Here is a 17,453-nt window from a genome sequence, read left to right as displayed (position 1 = left end):
CCTCTGCCACGACCTCCTCATCATTTCTGGCATGGAGGTCCACCTCTGCTTCAGCCACGTCCTGGGCACTCACCACCCCAGAAAGCGGTACCTGGGATGGGCACAGGAGCACCAGCAGGAGCCCCACTACACAGCCTCTCACAGGTGCCATCTTGGAAGATTTACACAGCCCTTCTAAGCCACAAATCCACACTACAGGAATGTCTCTGCCCTGTTTCTCCCACCAAAAATTGAAACAGTCGTTGGGTTTTCAACACTTAAAGACCATAAAATCCACAGAAAATGTGACAGAGCAGCAGATGATTCAGTGATATTATTCAGATCTTTGCTCCGGGCTGCAGAGAGAAGGAGAGAGGAAGGCCGCCTTCAAAAGACTGACGGAGTGGTGTGCTGGGAACACAGAGGACACAGTGGAAACACAACTGGGTATGTGGTTTTAGTTGTGTGGCTGCATGTGCATGAGTGACAGAGGCACATGTCCGGGAAGAATGCTCCTGATGCCCTTAACACAGTGTATTAGAGAGGTGGGCGTGTGTGTACAGCAGTTGTGTGGGGGGTTAGCCCACACAGGAGGGTGGGGTAAAAGAGAGGTCCAAGAACATATGGAAATGAGAGGGAGGGGGTAATTGCTGACATTAAATAATTCAAACTGAAGAGGTTTTCCTAACCACTGTCCACATATATAGTTTCGTATATACATGTACTTACATATAACATACACTATTATTATTTTGTTCAGTGTATTTTTTAAAATGTATTTTTATGTAATTTTATGTATTGGTGACACATGAAACATGAAAAATTATCCAATCAAAGTCTGGCAGTCACAAAGACAAATTCAATATGAATCAAACTGATGATTCTATAGTAAAGAAATTCTAAATGAGACACAGAAAAGCAGGTGGCATTCACACACTCAAACAACTTTCACTTTTGCTGTATATTCTCAGCTCAAAAAAGCTGTTGGAGGTGTAATCAAGTGCACCAATACATTCCACCTTCTTCTATAACTGAAACTCTCCTGTACATATGAATAAAGGCCTCACTGAAGGTAAATATAATTTAAAAAAAGATAAATATTATGGGCAGTTTGTAATATGACAGAACACACTGCACTGTTAAATCACAGCTTGTAAAATTACCACAGGGTTAAACCAACACCTCTAAGATACAGTCTTAACAGTGAAGGTAATATCATTTCCAAAGCAGAGAACATGTCAGGATGATGTATGGAATGGACGTAAATAGAAGGAAATGGAGATGATGAGATTGTGTGTACAATGCAGACGTTGGCAGCTGACATTCCAGAGAAATTGTTTGCATTTGACCATTTTCACTCCAGGGTTTTGATTAAGACAAGACAGAAATGGGGTTTGGATTCAACATTATTGCAGGTTGTGGAAAATGAGGAGCATTTCCTTTAAAAAGACTGACGCACAGTGAGACACACCTGCTCATTTAGGTATGTATCAGCACATTCAGCCGTGCAAGGAGAGGGCCGCAGGGCAGAAAGTGATGACACCGCCTCTCTCTCTCTGTGAGTTGCTGGTACGATTGACAGGTGGCCCAGCCGGCTATTTACAGTAAAGGCTCCTTCAATAGCCCTGCTCCACTATGTGACCTTCAATAGTGCTCTACCATACTGAAACTGAGCACCATGGTGCACTTTTCACGCTATTCACATTCCCTTCTTTACACAGTATATCCAACTATCTCACTGCCATGCCTCGTCCGTGCAGAAATTGTGACATTTATATAATTTGATCCCACGATGTTAACCTTTACTGGTTTCTTTGAGCAACTCTTACTTTACCTTCCACAAATATTTATCCTGTGAAGTCATCACACCCTGCCTATTAGACTTTGGCATTATTTTTATTTTTATCCAGTGGGTATTACTCTTGGCACCATAGGTCTGTATCATTTCTTTCTTGCCTGCATCATAAAGGTAAGTTGAGAAGGAAATAATCCTGCTCCTCCTTATTAATCATTAATGGATCAATTTGAGATTGTTTGCTTTCTTGCAGAGTTATGTAACACACATCGAGGCACATAAAGACAGGAAACTGGGGAAAGGCTAGCTGTTGACCTGTTTTCAGTCTTTGTGCTAAGGTAAGCTAACTGCAGGGTCATTAAAGTGGTACTGACTTAAGTGTATAACTGTATTTCCCTCAATGAATGAACTATTTTTTAAATGTCATATATACATTTTATTGAACTGAAGAAAATATTGTACACAAATACATTTAGATTTGAAAGCAACCAGAAGACAGAGAGTAAACAAGATCATAGTTTCAATAGAACAATAAAAACTATATAAAAACCTTAAAAACAGTATTCCAGCTGTCAGCTTAAAACTACAGCAATAGACATAAAAGCACTGGGAAATAAAATACATAAAAATATCATACTACATCATAAATACACACACGTCTTTTGGCATTAGAATAAGACAGACTGCACACTTCTGCATTCACTCAGTACTGTAACAACTGTACTGTAACTTTGGTAAATGAGTCCAGTGACGACTATGGCTGGAATACAGTAACACAGGTTAGAATACAGTAACACAGGTTGGTGTGTGGCACAAGAATAAACGCACTCAATTCTTGTCCTTTACTGGCTCTGAGCATCGCCGAGGCTGACTCAGGTGGAACTGGATGGGAATGCATCTGTGTACAAGATAAAGACATTCAGTTAAGTAACCGAGGGGACAAGAATGAATGGCTCGAGGCAAACACACCTGTGACATTATGACGTGCAGACTGATTTTCAGTTGTGTGAATGTTATATGGTGTTCTGATTTGTTCTATAGGGAGGTACCTCTTAATGTAGGTGGAGGCCGAGGAGGTTTGAACGTGCTGCCTTGTGCCAGAGTATCCACAATCCAGCTGAGAGCATTTGAGCAGTACTCCATCTGAGATGAAGGAACAAATTAGCAAAGCTTACTGTGCATCAGAAAGCTGTCAGTTCCTAAGTACATTTTAAAACACCTGAGGGAATGAATAATTTGTGTTATGCCATACAGAAGGCCAAGGGGTTTATATGCACTGTTCACTGCTCAGTGTAGTATGGAATGACAATAAAGACGTTTTGAGTTTGAGTTATATTCACATTTACTGTTTATTGTAAATACAATCATATGGTGGGATATTATTGTCTAAATTAAAGCTACAAGCACATTATTTCTGAAACACTTGAGACTGGAGTTGAATGAGCTCCAGTGAATATGACCAAAGAATATCACACAGTCCCACTTGAACATCAACTTCACGGAATTGCCAGAAATTCCAGGAAATAAGCATTTTTCCACAAATAAAATATGATGAGGCTACCACAAGCAGCCAGTTAGCTTAGATTATCATAAAAACTGGTGATATCAATATCAGAACATGGTGTCCTAGTTGTCATGACATGTAATCGCCCAGCCCTGCTATATGTAGATGGGTGACATTTATTTGACCTTTATGCAGAGTAGGTTTGTTTAGCAAAAAACTCTATTAACACCACCTGTGTATAAATAATCTGAATTTAATTGAAAGAAAGACAGAAATGGCACAGAAAGGTAAAAATATAGTGTAGGTTTAGTTTTGAAAAGAGTTCTTTAATTTTACCTCATTCTCCAGAGCCCTTAGCCTGTGGTCAAAGTCTCTGCTTTCAGTCAGATGTTTAAGCACACCATCCACTCTAAAAAAAAGGAGACACATCAGTATGGCGGAGCCAGAAAATAATAATTCCACTGCAAACGTGTAGGAAAGCATAGGAAGGGGTGCTCACTTGACAGACATCCGTTTTAGCCTCTCTGAGTCACTGCTTTTTTGGATCTTGGTCTGTGCAGTCAGGAAGTCCTCCTTCTGAATGGTTTCCCATGTCATTAGCCTGTTAGCCGCTTTCCCTTTTAACTCCAATACTGATAGAAAAGGCAAAGGTTTTAATCAGCACCATTCAGGAGGTAATGTGGAAACAAATAATGGCTGTTCAAATACTGACCAAAATGGTGGATCTTGATCGAGGGCACCTTGCGGATGGTCCTCTTGATAAAGAGATTGATGTGAGAGAGGATGATGAAAGGAGGCGCCAGGGAAGGACGGGAGTGGTACTGAACAATCAGGTTGTAGCGCTGGAACTTCCAGTAAATGTCGCTGTTCGCTTGCACCTCAGAGAAGGTGTAGCTGGAGGGACACAAACAGAATAAATGGTGGTGCGTAGAGATCAGCATGTCAAACACACATTGATGGACACTACTCTCCTTGCCCTTTACCTAAACATAGCAATGAGCAGGTTGATGAGCAGGATGTTGGTGACCAGCAGATAAATGACCAGCAGAATCACCACCAGCCAGTTACTGTAAAGGGTTCTGCATGGCTCTGCGCCGTCCTGGATCAGTGTCACGTTGTCTGTGCAAGGCATGTCCCACTCCTTCCCCACTGGGATAGATATAAAAATATAAAGCCAATTAAAATATATCATGTATTTTCTGATACTTTTAGTGAATTCTAATTACTATGGAGAGCTTGTGAAAAAACATCCACTGCAGGCTGCAGAAAAATACAGTATACTTACACTGGTTTGAAACCATAATAACATTGTTTTCCTGTTTGTACCATGCATATAGTAAACACTCATACCATCCATCTCTTCCACAGGGATCTGTCCAAAGATGTGCAAATACGGCCTGTAGAAAACCCGGCGGAAGATGCGATCGAGGCGAGGGTCGTAAGAATAAATCAAAGCCTGGTTGGCTACTCCATACGCCATGAGCCACACCCCCAGGAAGAAGAGGAAGAAGAAAACATCCTTCATCTGAAGAGGAGAAATGAGTCGTCTTGTTATTACTATAGTTTTAATATCATACCACATAAAGTTGGTAAAATGTCATCATGGCTTACAGTCATCTTTTGAAATTTCTCACCATCTTGCCAACAATGATGATTTTTGGACCCAGCTGTTTGTGAATGGCAAAGATGTGAATGAGGCGGAGGGTGAAGACCATGTAGTCCACGCACAGGATGTCTCGGCCGAATTCATAACTCCAGTGGAACATCCTAAAACATAAAGAGAGTGACGCAAATAAACTGTGGTAACAGCAACACCCAGTGGCCAGTTTGTGAAATGACAACATATCTGAAACCAAGATGTGTGTACACTTTGAATTTACAGGGCTCAGGACAGAGTTTTATGTTGTTTAAGGTCACAAAGCAAACCCACTGAGAACCAGGGCCTTGAAACATTAATTGTGGCATAATCCAGGAACAACAATAGCTGTATACTTATTCTGTGTGTATTCATACCTGCAGATTAGTCCTATGATGAACAGTATGATGGCAGTGATGTCACACTTGTTCCACACATCCTGAATGTACACTCTAATCCTCTGACGCAATGTCATTGTCCCCAGAAAGAATGTCTTGGAGAAGAAAACACCAACTTTATAGATCAGTTGAACTTGAAACAGTGCAAAATAATGCACTGAGTTGCAGCATTGTATCCCATGTAAAGCACATAAAAGCCTTTTGATGGTGCATAGCTGGGGACAGAGTATTGAATAAATGTTTTCAGCTGTCATCATTTTCAAGGATGTGTGAAACCCTGTGGCACTTTACAGAATGGCTTTATGTTTAAAGCCCAAATACATAATGCTTTTGAATTACATTTAATCAAGGTTAGGGTTAAGGTTCACTTTCTGTCTGTACCATTGCAAGCACGACATATGAAGTAGATGCCTTAAACATAAAGCGTGACATAAGATATCTCTCTCTTCTCACCTCCCGGATCTCCTCGCACACGATGGTGAACACCCAGAAATACAGCACATACTCAGTGATGGCCGGACCTTCGGGTGGAGGCGGCTTGAAGTCCACCAGCAGCACGTAGGCAAAAAGCAGCAGGAAGAGGAAGTACATCAGGACGTTGCCCAAAAATGAGGTGACAGGTGCAAACCAGAACTGGCGCCATCTCGACACTATGAATGGACGCTTTGGGGGTCTGTGAGTTTGAGGTATGCCTGTGAGAGAAAGGTAATTGGACGTGGATTAATAGCTGATAACACACACACACAGCAAATAGTGTTTCCTCTCCTCTGCTGTGTGAGTGACAACACTTTTTCAGAGGTGCAGCATTTAAAGAGAATTCACCTTTGATGGTTGCCATTCTGGGAGTGTGCACTTCTTGCGTGTCAGCTTCACTGGCACAACAACAACACAATTTTAATGTATCAGCACAGGACAAAAAATACAAAGCAGTGGATCCAGTTTAAAACTGCAAAGCCAGAGCAGCCCATTCACTTTCATTAACATGATAAAAAACATGTAGCAAAAAGCAGAACATTGCTGCTTGACATACTTGATGCTCTACAGAATACCACTGAGTAATGCATGCAGGATTATTACATGTGCTTGATGTCAGAGAAGGAGAAGACGGTGGTGCCGTAGAGGCTGTCGCTGTCCCGGCCTGGTCCGTCCTCGTTAGGCTTCCCCTCCTCCTCTTGCTGCTGGTCGTCGTGTTTCCTACAAGATGGAGTATGTTACAATATTTTTAAAAATACACGCACAAGAGATACCACTATAGAGACAAACAAATTACAAATCTCCTGAATGCTGAACAGTTAGTGTAGAATTTGTGGACTTTACCTGAAGGAGATTAAGTTGGTGTAGCAGAGGATGGGGCAGAAGAAGGTGAGTATGAGTCTCCACACCTCTGTGTTCCGCTTCATGTCACCCCACCAGATCTGGGACAACAGAGACTGGAGGAGGAGGGACTATTTTATGTTATGTTTTTAATTAGTTGATTCTTTACCAAGATACAAATAGAATTAAGTTTAGCTCACATACATTGACAGCAAGAAATTCTAAACATTTAAATCAGACTATGCATAAAGAGAACTGGTTGAACTGCCACGATGAAGCAGTGACTTTGAACACATCCATTTTTTCTTTCGTTTGTCAGTCGTGTGAAAACGGTGACACACCTGCACTCCATCGTTACTGAAAAAAAGCCGTGCATCAGCACCCATGCCCATCTGGAGGCAGGTGGTGCCACCCCAGACCGGAGACTGCCTAATCAACAGGGTGAAAGAGCGACTCTCGTTGCTCCGATAGCAAGAGCTGAAGACATCTGAAAGGTTGGAAAGACAAGTGCAGACCTTGGTTAGATGGTAACCATTGAAAAAAAATAAATGAAAGTGACATGCATGCATTGCTTCATTTGATGCTGAATTTTAAAGACCCCATTACCACTAGCAACAGCTAAGTCACTCATGTAACATACTTTACTAATCAGAACTGGCCGTCTAACACTGAGTAGAACTTTGAGGATGTGAAATTTAATGCCTGATCATTATTTCTGCATATTTTTTCAATTTTGAACATTAATGGATGATGCAGTCATTGTCTTACCATGTGCCAGGTTCTCAAACCTCTGGGCCAGCTCTTTCATGGAGAGTTTGGTCTCAGTCTCAATCTCCAGTTTGGACAGTTCTCTCAAGATCTTACAGCCACTAAGAGCACTGAGCACTGACTCCCCCGCCTGAGAAAAACAGTGAGGAATGTCAGAGAATCTCCTCTATCTACAGATTTACAGTATTTTGCAATTAAGTCAGCAGTGATGGTTATAAACATTTTATTCACTGTCAGTTAGTTTAATAATTGATTTGCCACCGCTGACAGGTCAGCAGAGGTTTGTCAGCGATGTGCTCTTTTCAAACAAACTGAACATCATCAGGGGCAAATTTGTTCCTCTTGTAAGTGTCAGATATTTTACCATTTCCCAGAAGAACGTGGCCATGTCGCTGCGGTTCTGCAGGACGGCCCAGATGAAGAGCGAGGCCCAGGGGTAAAGGCAGCGTCTCTCCCGATAGGGGCAATCTCCACGAAGCAGCTTACTGACACGCTGGGATGAATGAAAAAAAAAAAAGGTCGAAAGGTGAGGAAACAACAGTGACAGCTGGAATATCATTCAGTCTTGGCTTCTGAAACACTTAATTGGTTACACCTGCAAAATCTACTACTATCCTGCCATAACATCTACCTTTTCACAGATAACAATGTTCAGTTTTTGTTGACACTGTCAAAGAAGTTGTTAATTTAACTGTATGCTTATTCTGACTGAGGTCATATCTAGTGATGGAGATTACCCATCCATTACATACAATTTACTTATACATGAGGGGGATAGATTATATTAGAATAATACCAAAAGCTGCACATTATTTACTTTGTAAAGGCTGATTTTATGGCTGACTTGTTCTATTAGATTTTATTAGATTTTATAGGTGTAACTCATAAAGTGGCCACTGGGAGTCAGTATGTCTGCATATTCTTAAATTTAGAGTACCCGAAGAGCCCTCCTCTTGGATGAGATATTCTCTAATCCCAAAGCATCAAAGTAGAATGGCTGGCAAACATCACCCATTAACAGTTCCAGGACCCGTGACACCTGTGGAAAAGATGGGGTAGAGCAACAAACACAAGAGTGAGAGTAAGTACACATGTTCTTCACATTACTTCTGATTTGATTTCAGCAAAACTAAAGGCATAAAAAGAAGCACCTCAAAAAGGCTGATCTCAGTCACCGGACCATTCTGCATTTTCTCTGCTGACAGTTTGGAAGGCGAGCCCTGCTGGTTGGACTGTGCGTAAGCAGGTGCTGTAGTTCCAAGTCGCTCCACGAGGTGGCGCTGTAGCAGATGGTAAAGAAGCGTCCCGTCAGCCACCGAGCGGTAGAGGCTCTCCAGCCTGCCATAAGTCAGGTAGTCCAGGATGTTGAGGCCATTCTCAGTGAAAAGACGCACAAACTCAGGCTTGTCATTGATCAGGGCATCCGTCATTGAGTCCTCCAAGTCTTCATACTATATGATTGGATGAAGCAGGTTTAAAAGCACTTGATTTAATACAAGTGGCACAATAAAAGCATCTACTTTAGAGTGGTAGTATTTCTCTAAATGTAAATCTGATGTTATCTTGTCAGCTTGTGATCTTTTCCCCTCCCTCACCCTCCACTGGATGTCTCCGTTGAAGAGTTCGCTCTTGGCAATGTCGACCCTGTTCCACGTGACCGCGAGCTTCAGCTCTTCATTGTAAGGGCTGGCATCAACTGACGCACGGTGCTTACTGGCTGAAAAGCACAGAATCAGATCACACATGTAAAAATAAAGATGTGCTGCCATGTAAAACATTTGAAATCTTCATTAATATGAATTAGTTGTGTGTACCTCCCACTAAGGTTTTGAGCAGGACAGTATCAAAGTCATCTGGGCCTTCCTGCTCTCCGTGGTAGATCGTAATCAAATCTCGGTTCTGGTAGATGGTCAGAGTCTGGAGACCCAGAATAAGACGACAGAAAAAAAAATTACATATTTGAAAAAAAAAAAAAAAATAATAACAATTTTTGAAAAGAATTCACTAACAAGTGACCAACAAAGATTCAATATGTAAAGAAGAGAGAGATTCCATTCAGTCCCTCATTGAGCAGATAGCAAATCCCTACACAATTGAATTCTAAGCACTGATTGTATTACTGTTTCAATAAACATTAGGACACTGATGAGCCAACAAGCCGCCTCATCCCTTTGAAGCAGTGTGTGATAATGGTGCTAAATTAAAGACACATCTTTGTAGAGCTGATGAACTCTGGGACAGTAAAAATTGCTACATTTGCTTCTCAGTGGATCCCTTTTAACAGGAATGTCATCAAACAGAAAACACAGCTTCAGAAAAAAAGTTGAAGATCGGCTAACAATAGATGCATTATATTTAGTTAAGCTAACGCAAGAAGTGCTGATCATCAACTTCCATTTTCAAGCAAAGAGCTCAGTGAGATTACTGAGAAAAGATGTTCACTTGTTTTTTCTTAAGTTACATTTCTGGTGTATTAGAGGGATTTTAACTACAGATGAACTGAAACTGGCTTCCAAACCACAGCTTCTGAGAGAGTTAAATGTGGAGAAGCGAGAACAAGCAAATAACAACCAGCAGTTTCAGGGATCTGGGAGAAACTGAGACAAGAAGTACTTTGAGAAAGAGCCTTAAGTATACAGGATGACATGCTGATAATGCAGCTGTTCTCAGAGCTTGAGCTTGCCCTGAGGGTTGTGCTAGAATAAAGACTACAGGATCATAAAAACCAGATAACTTCATCCACTTGAGAGCATAAATATGCTCAGCAAATGTACTGATGATCTGGCTTTTACACTATAAAATATCTTGTGTGAGTAGTAGACGTGGAATCTTGACTCTATGGCATTAAAAACAGAGCAAGGGTTCAAGGGGTTAAATTTCATGGCAACAAAGCCAGTGACAAAACCTATATATTAAACTGCTGAATACACAAGGTAAACACAATTCCTCAGGCCTCCCTCTTCCTGTTCTGCATGTCGACAACTGTGCGACAGCAATGTGCGGCTCCATCTGCAGCTCTTACTCGTTCGACTAGTTTGTCCGTCTCCGCTTCAGACGGGAAGTGCTTTTTAACCCGCTCTGCCACTCTGTCTTTCAGATCCATGCTGGCACCCGCCTCGCCATCACCCTCGCCGGAAGACTGGGGCGTGGGGGCTGACGACAGGTTCTCCAAGATGTCGCTCAGGAAGTCGGCCACGCCTCCTGAGCCAGCCAGCACCAGCCAGGGCATGGAGTTTTTCAGGGACAGATCCACTCTCTGACAGAAATAAGCAAAAGGGAGAGAGAGGGACATATCTTCATTGAATACAAGGGCGTAATAAAGAAAGAAAATGTTATTATTAAAGCTAAGCTAATAATTTCATCATCATAAAAGCACTAACTGTACCTCCAGCATGCTTGCCTCCCCAGATATCAGCATACAAAGGACAGGGATGTCAATGCTGCCACTGCCTACAGATACAAACATTGGTAAATTATTCACTTTAATGCAGACATAACAGTCACATTTACAAACTGCATATTTTCCTTGTAAAGCTGAGAGACAGCACAAGACAAAGACCCTGTTAAATTGTAGACAATTTGCTGCCTGCTTTTACATGTTCAAGAGCCGTGTATGTAATTCATGCAGTGGCATGCAATGGCTCTTATCCAATGGATACCAGAGGATCATCTTATCATCACATGCACTGATGATGGATCACCACACGAGGGCCAAAGAGCTTGAAATCAGGGTTGAATGAGAGAGAACGTGTTCAAGGTTGGAAGTAGTCACAAAAAAATGTTGACAATCAGTTTACAGTTGACTTTAGTTGAATGGTTGAATACAAAATCATTCCAGATTATGTGTTATTGCTTATCATGCATGCATGCTGGTTTCTCACATCCAGTTCTACTAGCTATTCCAAAGAATGAACAACACCACAAGAAAAGCAGAAGTGTTTAAGCCTGCTTCCTTAAATCACAGGTGCCATGCTGTTTAGCTCTGCCAGAGGAAACAATCTGTGACAGAGTAAGTGATATTTCAGTATGCCATCTCTCACCCCAGATGCCTGTACGCTGGTGGGAGATATAGTCCTCCAGTTTGGCCCTGAACCCTGTCTCTCCTCCTCTGCGTCCCACGCTCCCATCGTCCACCAGCAGGAAGGCCTGGTAGTTGTTGTCGAGGCAGCAGGAGTCCCGGGACGTGTTCTGGACATAGTACTTAGCGGGGAAGCTACCCTGCAAAAAAGAAGGAAGAATCCTGGGTAAATTATTGAACAGAGCATTGGATACGTTTACTGGATGCTCCTAGTGTTTTTTAATAGGACGTGATACCAGTGCAAGAACACAGCAGTTTAATCAGGACTCCTTGTCCAAATGCACCTATATGACCTACATGTATCTATATAATTCATGTAAATCACAATATTGGACTGTAATTGAGAACTGAATCCCCCCTTTAAATTCCTTTCAAATTTTTTGAATAATTTACAATGAAATAACTGCATCCTAACAGACAGATAAAAATGCTCACATTTTAAAGCTAATATTACAGTGAGATTGTTGTATGTGACAAGTGAACAAGATATCTTTCAGAGGGTGTATATACGTGATTGCCAGTACAACCTGAGGGTTGACCAGCTGCTGTCGGTTGTGCACCAGGCCCCAGGGAGCGATGCCCAGCGCCACCACCTTGCTGAGGGACACAGACGAGGCCGCGGTGGCGTGATCCCTCACAGCCTCTCCGACACACCTCCCTACACCCTCGCGCAAGCCTGCCGTCAGGATCCACGCTCCTGGGTGTTAAACAGTGAGCAGAAATAAGAGAACTGATGGGACTGTGGGTTCATGTTGTAGGAGGGATAAATACAAGAATGTAATGACAAGTTTTGCCCTGTCAACAGCTGGAATTTTTACCATGTCTGGACAATAACTGTCATTTCATTCCATAGCAACCTCTGTACTAATAAGTTAATCTCTAAGTAAATCTCACTTGAGAAAAGTAAAAATAATTCATACACCTATATTTGCATTTCCTAAAATGTTATGTAACATACACATGTTTTTGAACACATGCTTTTGTCAATTGGCCTTTATTCATTTATTAATTAAAGGATTTATTGACAGTTCTGGTCTGCTTTTCAAAAGCTAACAAGCTAGCAACAGTCATATCTCGTTAAGCACATTTTACATCTATATTTGCATTTGTTTCATTTATGCGACAAAACAGAGTGGATCTGAATTTTAGAAAACAAAACTGATCAGATTTTACAGTAAAGAAACTGAAACCAGGGGGAAACGAAAGGACGGGAAACTCTTTTTGAATCTGCAGTGTCACAGCAGGGCAGACTGCAATTCAAAGAAGCGAATGCATACTGATCTGGTAAGGAAGTAGTTTGAAAGTTTGTACAAGAGAAACTCGTTAGATACCATAGCAATGCAAACAACTGTTGTTTTTATATGTGCCAACAGGTTTAGCATGTCTGCAGTACAAAGGCACTACTTGTGTTCCCTCACTACTCTACCGTATGCATTGGCTTATCCAACAAATGTGTTTGTATTTTAGGACCTGAAGCACTTTATGTATGTTCATGTGAATGTTTTCGCATGCATCTCATTGTCTTCACTTTGATCTGGGACCTCCGTACAGAACAGCATGTTACAGCGACCTCAGATGACGGGAGATCAGTATCACTGTGTGCCACCTGCACTTGGCACAGTAGTCAGGAGGAAATGGCCATTGTAGTACCAAATTAGGATCAGACCCCAGAGAGTCGTGTAGTGTAACAGTACTGTATGTTGTAGTGGCTGGATTTTTCCTGACAAGACTGCCATGAGTAAGTGTTGTATTGTTTAACATTATTTTTCAGTTCCTTAAAAATGTTTGTGAATTTGAGAAGTATACGGGAAAGTCCTGACATAAGCAAAAAAAATACTAAACTGTGCACAAAAAGTGTGTCAGTTAGGCTCTGATCGAAGTTACAAAAGTGTCATGTTTAAATGGTACTTTATTAATAGAATACATATATTGCTGATTTTGCTGTCTTGAAATTTACATCTAAAACCTTTAAGAGGTAGACAGTATGACATAATCACTTCAAGGTGAGGACCTAAAGTAACTAAATCTGATGTAAATATAATCAGGCCAATAAAGACAGCTACATCAGTCAAAACAACTACCCCATATGTCAAAGGGAAACAGTCTGTGAAATCACAATCAACTGCTTCACAAGTTGATATTATCAAGATACTGTAAACCGTGTATATGTGTTTGACAGCACTGTTAACTGGCTCTCAATCACTCTTGTGGCAGTGTTTGAAGAGGTGATATAGTCACTCACAGTTTGCTTTCATCATGTGTTTACCTGTGCTTTGTGAGGCTTTAACCAGACCCTGCCGGAGGACCTCCCGTACCCAGGTCTTCACCTTTGACCTTCCTTCTCCACCCACTACAGAAACCACCAGATTGGGCGCAGGCAGGCCCCAATGGGCTGTCATCAGGGTATAGACCATAGACGGAGGTGTGTCCCATGACAGACGCAGAAACTGAGATACCAGAGAGAGACAAAATGGACATTTGATTGATAAAAGAAAGAACAAATACAATTCAAAAGTAGTAGTAGTAGTAGGAAAATGAATCAAACTAACAAACTCTAGCACTGTAGGAATAAAGCATTTGATGAACCATTCAGAGAACATTAATCACACTGACAGAAAAGCACCCACATAGCTATGCCTCTTGCTGGCTCCTGCAAACTGCAGCTCCCCAAAGGCGTCAGTCGGGTACTCAGAGGAGTGCTGGGCGCTGTCCCAGTGGTTGACGATCGCCGTGCTGAAATAGTCACCGAGAGCCACAGAGTCGTGGGTGTCTCTCGCACCCCCACACTGGCAAAGCGCTCCATTACTGACAGAGGTGAGAGGAGAACACATCAATGTAAAAATGTTATCATCTCACAATGCATCACCAGTCGTCAGAGAGACATTATGACCACAAAGAAATGTGCTCCGCAGAGATCACAGTACCTGAAAGAATCCTCTACAAAGGTGGTGCACACTCTTTTCTTTATGATCTTGGGGATCCAGCTCTGAAAACAATTCAGCAGGTTAATAAACTGAATTTATGTACAGTTTGTTACAATTTTAAGAAGTTTAATTCTGACCCTACATGTGTAGGCCTGGATATCATGTGGCTGCAGGGTGTAGGAAACTGTGTTTATATCGAGAAATGTTGACATTGGCTCTGTGAAATACCTGATGATAGGCTGGTGAGATATGCTGCACCTAAACACCTGACTGTGACTTCTGACGTGGTGCTGTAGTTTCAGGCTGAGAGAGTGAAGGTGTGTGCGTGTGTGGTGGACACGTAGGTATTTTAATTTCGTTCAGTACATTCTGCAGGACAACTGCAAACAAAGGGGCCCCGATGGACTGTTTTTCACCTTGAAACTGGTCTGGATTCTCCATACAACTTTGCAATTAATCTTACACTATACTGACGTTTTTTGTTTTTGTTTTTTTACTTAAAGATATTTACTCCCAATCCACTGAATAGTTACAAGATCATGTGAATGCTTGTCTCCCACAATATCAGGATATTTTGAGGTAAAACCCTGAGGAAAAACTACATCTATAACTGCTAACAGGATGGCTCCGTTCCATTTAGCTTTGCCAGTAGCCCTGTCTGTGAGCCAGTGGGCACGATACCTGAGCCCCCTGGACCAGGCACGAATAAAGGGAACGCAGCCCCTATTATTTTGTTACTGTTCTCGCGATATCATCAGTGATTTGTTACAACTTTAGCTTAAAATTTAAACCTTTAAAGCTATGGAGTGGTGAATGTAACTTTAGTTAGCTAGGGAAACGCTGAGCAATATATTTGCTTATAATGGGCGGGGTTTCGTCTTTGTTTTACGGTGAAATAAACGCTGACTAACGGCTGATTAACCATAAATTGTAAAACTGTCCAACACAACAACGCTAACGCTAGCTTAACTTCCGCCGGTTTGACAAGTAACTTTAACTGCATACAGTGTCAACAACCCCAACCTGCAACTAGCTGTGTCTCGCTTTAAAATGTCAATATGTTTACACACAGAGTTGCTATCACAGTGCCTTTCGTTTTCCAATATTTGACCTTAAACTGTGAGTATTACATGACTACACGACCATTAGAGACGTGTTGTCCAAAGCAGGCTGTTTACCCATCGACATCGTGACTCAAGACCACTGGGAATAACTGCAACCACAACTTTCATAACGACTTCCACGTAGTAAATTCCCGCCTCTTAATAAAACACCATCACACCACAACAGCCGCCGAATGTTTTTAAGGAAAGCCTACCCACCTGGTCCTTCTCAGATTTACTGATTTTAGCTCCACCGCCTCCTCCTCCTTCTCCTTCTGTGTCTTTCATGTTTGTCTTCTGTTTTTTTTCCCCCTGTGCTGTTCGACTCAGAGGGAGATAGGGAGGGGAAAAAAGAGACTTCAGGATTTCTTTCTGACCATTCTTCAGTTGATTAGGTTAATATAGCTACTGGACTGCTGAAGCTGAATACACCCGCGTCTGTTGAAATATCATTTTCAAGCGTCTCTCAGCAGCCGGAGAGCGGAAACTAGGTGCAGGCAGAGATACCACACAGGTGAGGGTGTGGTTTTAACAAGAGGCAGACAGTTTGCAAATGCCACTTTCCAAACTTTGAGAATAGGTGGGGCCAGTCAAAACCACAGATATTCACTACCTGAGGTGTGAGCTGTGCTATTGCTGATTATAGTCCTATAACACCCCCCCTCATCTGGGTGAGTGATATCAGGTGTGTTGAAGTTGGAAACAAAATGTTCTTGGTCACACATTTTGACACAACTATGGTAGACAGACAACTGAAGACACACAAGTGTGTGCACTGAGCAATTGGCCACTGTCATGGCTGCCTAAAAATATCACACAGTCAAGCCTGGATTACCATGATGGGGCAAATACCTCAATCAGCCCCACACTGTCAAGGACAATGAAAGCTACATAGTTTTTAGGTTGCATGCAGAAGTATTCATCAGTCTCTGATCAGAATATTTGCTCATTTGGGTGACATGAGAATTAAGGTGGAAGGACCACATTCCTAAAAACATACTGTGCAGGGTCATGACTTCTGATATGTGATCCCAAAGGCAAGTTCTAGTGTGAGACTTGTTTTGGGATCCTAAAAACTATACATTTAAAGTGCCTACCTATGCAGCATTCAACTTGTAGATGTCAGTTTTGTATTTTTCCTCAAGGACCTCTGAGCAGGTTAAAAGTTAAAAGTATGGAAAAGTATAACTCCACATACTCATTTATATTAAATATTTATTATACAATACATTTAAATATTGAAGAATCTATATTAAAAATATATATATATATGATCAGGCATTTCACACAGCATTTCAAACATCCACATTCTATGTGGTTAATGAGCATAGATCCATAATAAGTACCAGTCAGTCAGAACACATACAGAGATATTTGTTGTAAATAGAAGGAGGTTATGTTGAGAACTCTCCCTGTGCTTAGTCCATAACTCTCGGCCCTATCTGCCGTATCCCCTCGGGTCACTGGCCTTTTTCGACTCATCTTTTCCACTTGTTTTGCTCAAGATGAATAAAGTGTTGGCCAGGTTGTGGAGCTGGCATGTCCCGAGCTGGCAGCCACGCTGAGGTGCACGTCGTGGGCGTAACTTCAATGCCATGCTGTCGGTGATAAAGAGGAGAAAAAACAAGGATAGAAGTCAAATTTTAGCTCTTAAAACATCACATTAACATTTATAAAATAATTCAAACTTTTCAACAGAGGCTGTATTTCGCCCATAGTATTTACTCTGTATTAATCTTGCATTAGTAACCGACTAACAACAGTATGTTTTGAATGTCTGAGCTCTTTCGTACTCGTGTTTCAGTGCATCCAGGTCCAGATGTTTGTCCTCTGAATGAAACGGGATGATCTTCAGTGCCGGAGCATGCTCTTCCTGTGTGTCCTCTGACCTAAACCCAGATGCCTGAACTGCGTCCCCTGAGAGGACGGTGTTTGCATCTGACCTGTGGGTCCA

General features: G+C 41.7%; 1 protein-coding gene across 1 annotated transcript; it reads right to left on the bottom strand.

Moving 5' to 3' along the window:
- Positions 1 to 2,256: 2,256 nt before the first annotated feature.
- LOC108884446 (transient receptor potential cation channel subfamily M member 4) lies at positions 2,257 to 16,091 on the bottom strand. Its single transcript, XM_018678338.2, has 28 exons — positions 15,719 to 16,091; positions 14,397 to 14,458; positions 14,100 to 14,277; positions 13,739 to 13,919; positions 12,000 to 12,169; positions 11,435 to 11,612; positions 10,780 to 10,844; positions 10,417 to 10,650; positions 9,209 to 9,311; positions 8,990 to 9,111; positions 8,546 to 8,845; positions 8,332 to 8,433; positions 7,759 to 7,887; positions 7,395 to 7,524; positions 6,968 to 7,113; positions 6,630 to 6,742; positions 6,390 to 6,506; positions 6,135 to 6,184; positions 5,766 to 6,004; positions 5,292 to 5,407; positions 4,913 to 5,045; positions 4,629 to 4,803; positions 4,262 to 4,427; positions 3,991 to 4,172; positions 3,778 to 3,910; positions 3,615 to 3,687; positions 2,824 to 2,917; positions 2,257 to 2,672 (listed from the first exon to the last, which is right to left on the bottom strand). The coding sequence occupies exons 1-28, from the start codon at positions 15,785 to 15,787 to the stop codon at positions 2,647 to 2,649; spliced, it is 3,786 nt and encodes a 1,261-aa protein (XP_018533854.1). The 5' UTR covers positions 15,788 to 16,091; the 3' UTR covers positions 2,257 to 2,646.
- Between the last annotated feature and the right edge of the window lie 1,362 nt (positions 16,092 to 17,453).

Source organism: Lates calcarifer, linkage group LG23 (assembly GCF_001640805.2).
Source record: "Lates calcarifer isolate ASB-BC8 linkage group LG23, TLL_Latcal_v3, whole genome shotgun sequence".
In the NCBI taxonomy this organism is placed as follows: Eukaryota; Metazoa; Chordata; class Actinopteri; family Centropomidae; genus Lates; species Lates calcarifer.
This window is presented reverse-complemented; position numbering and strand designations above follow the sequence as displayed.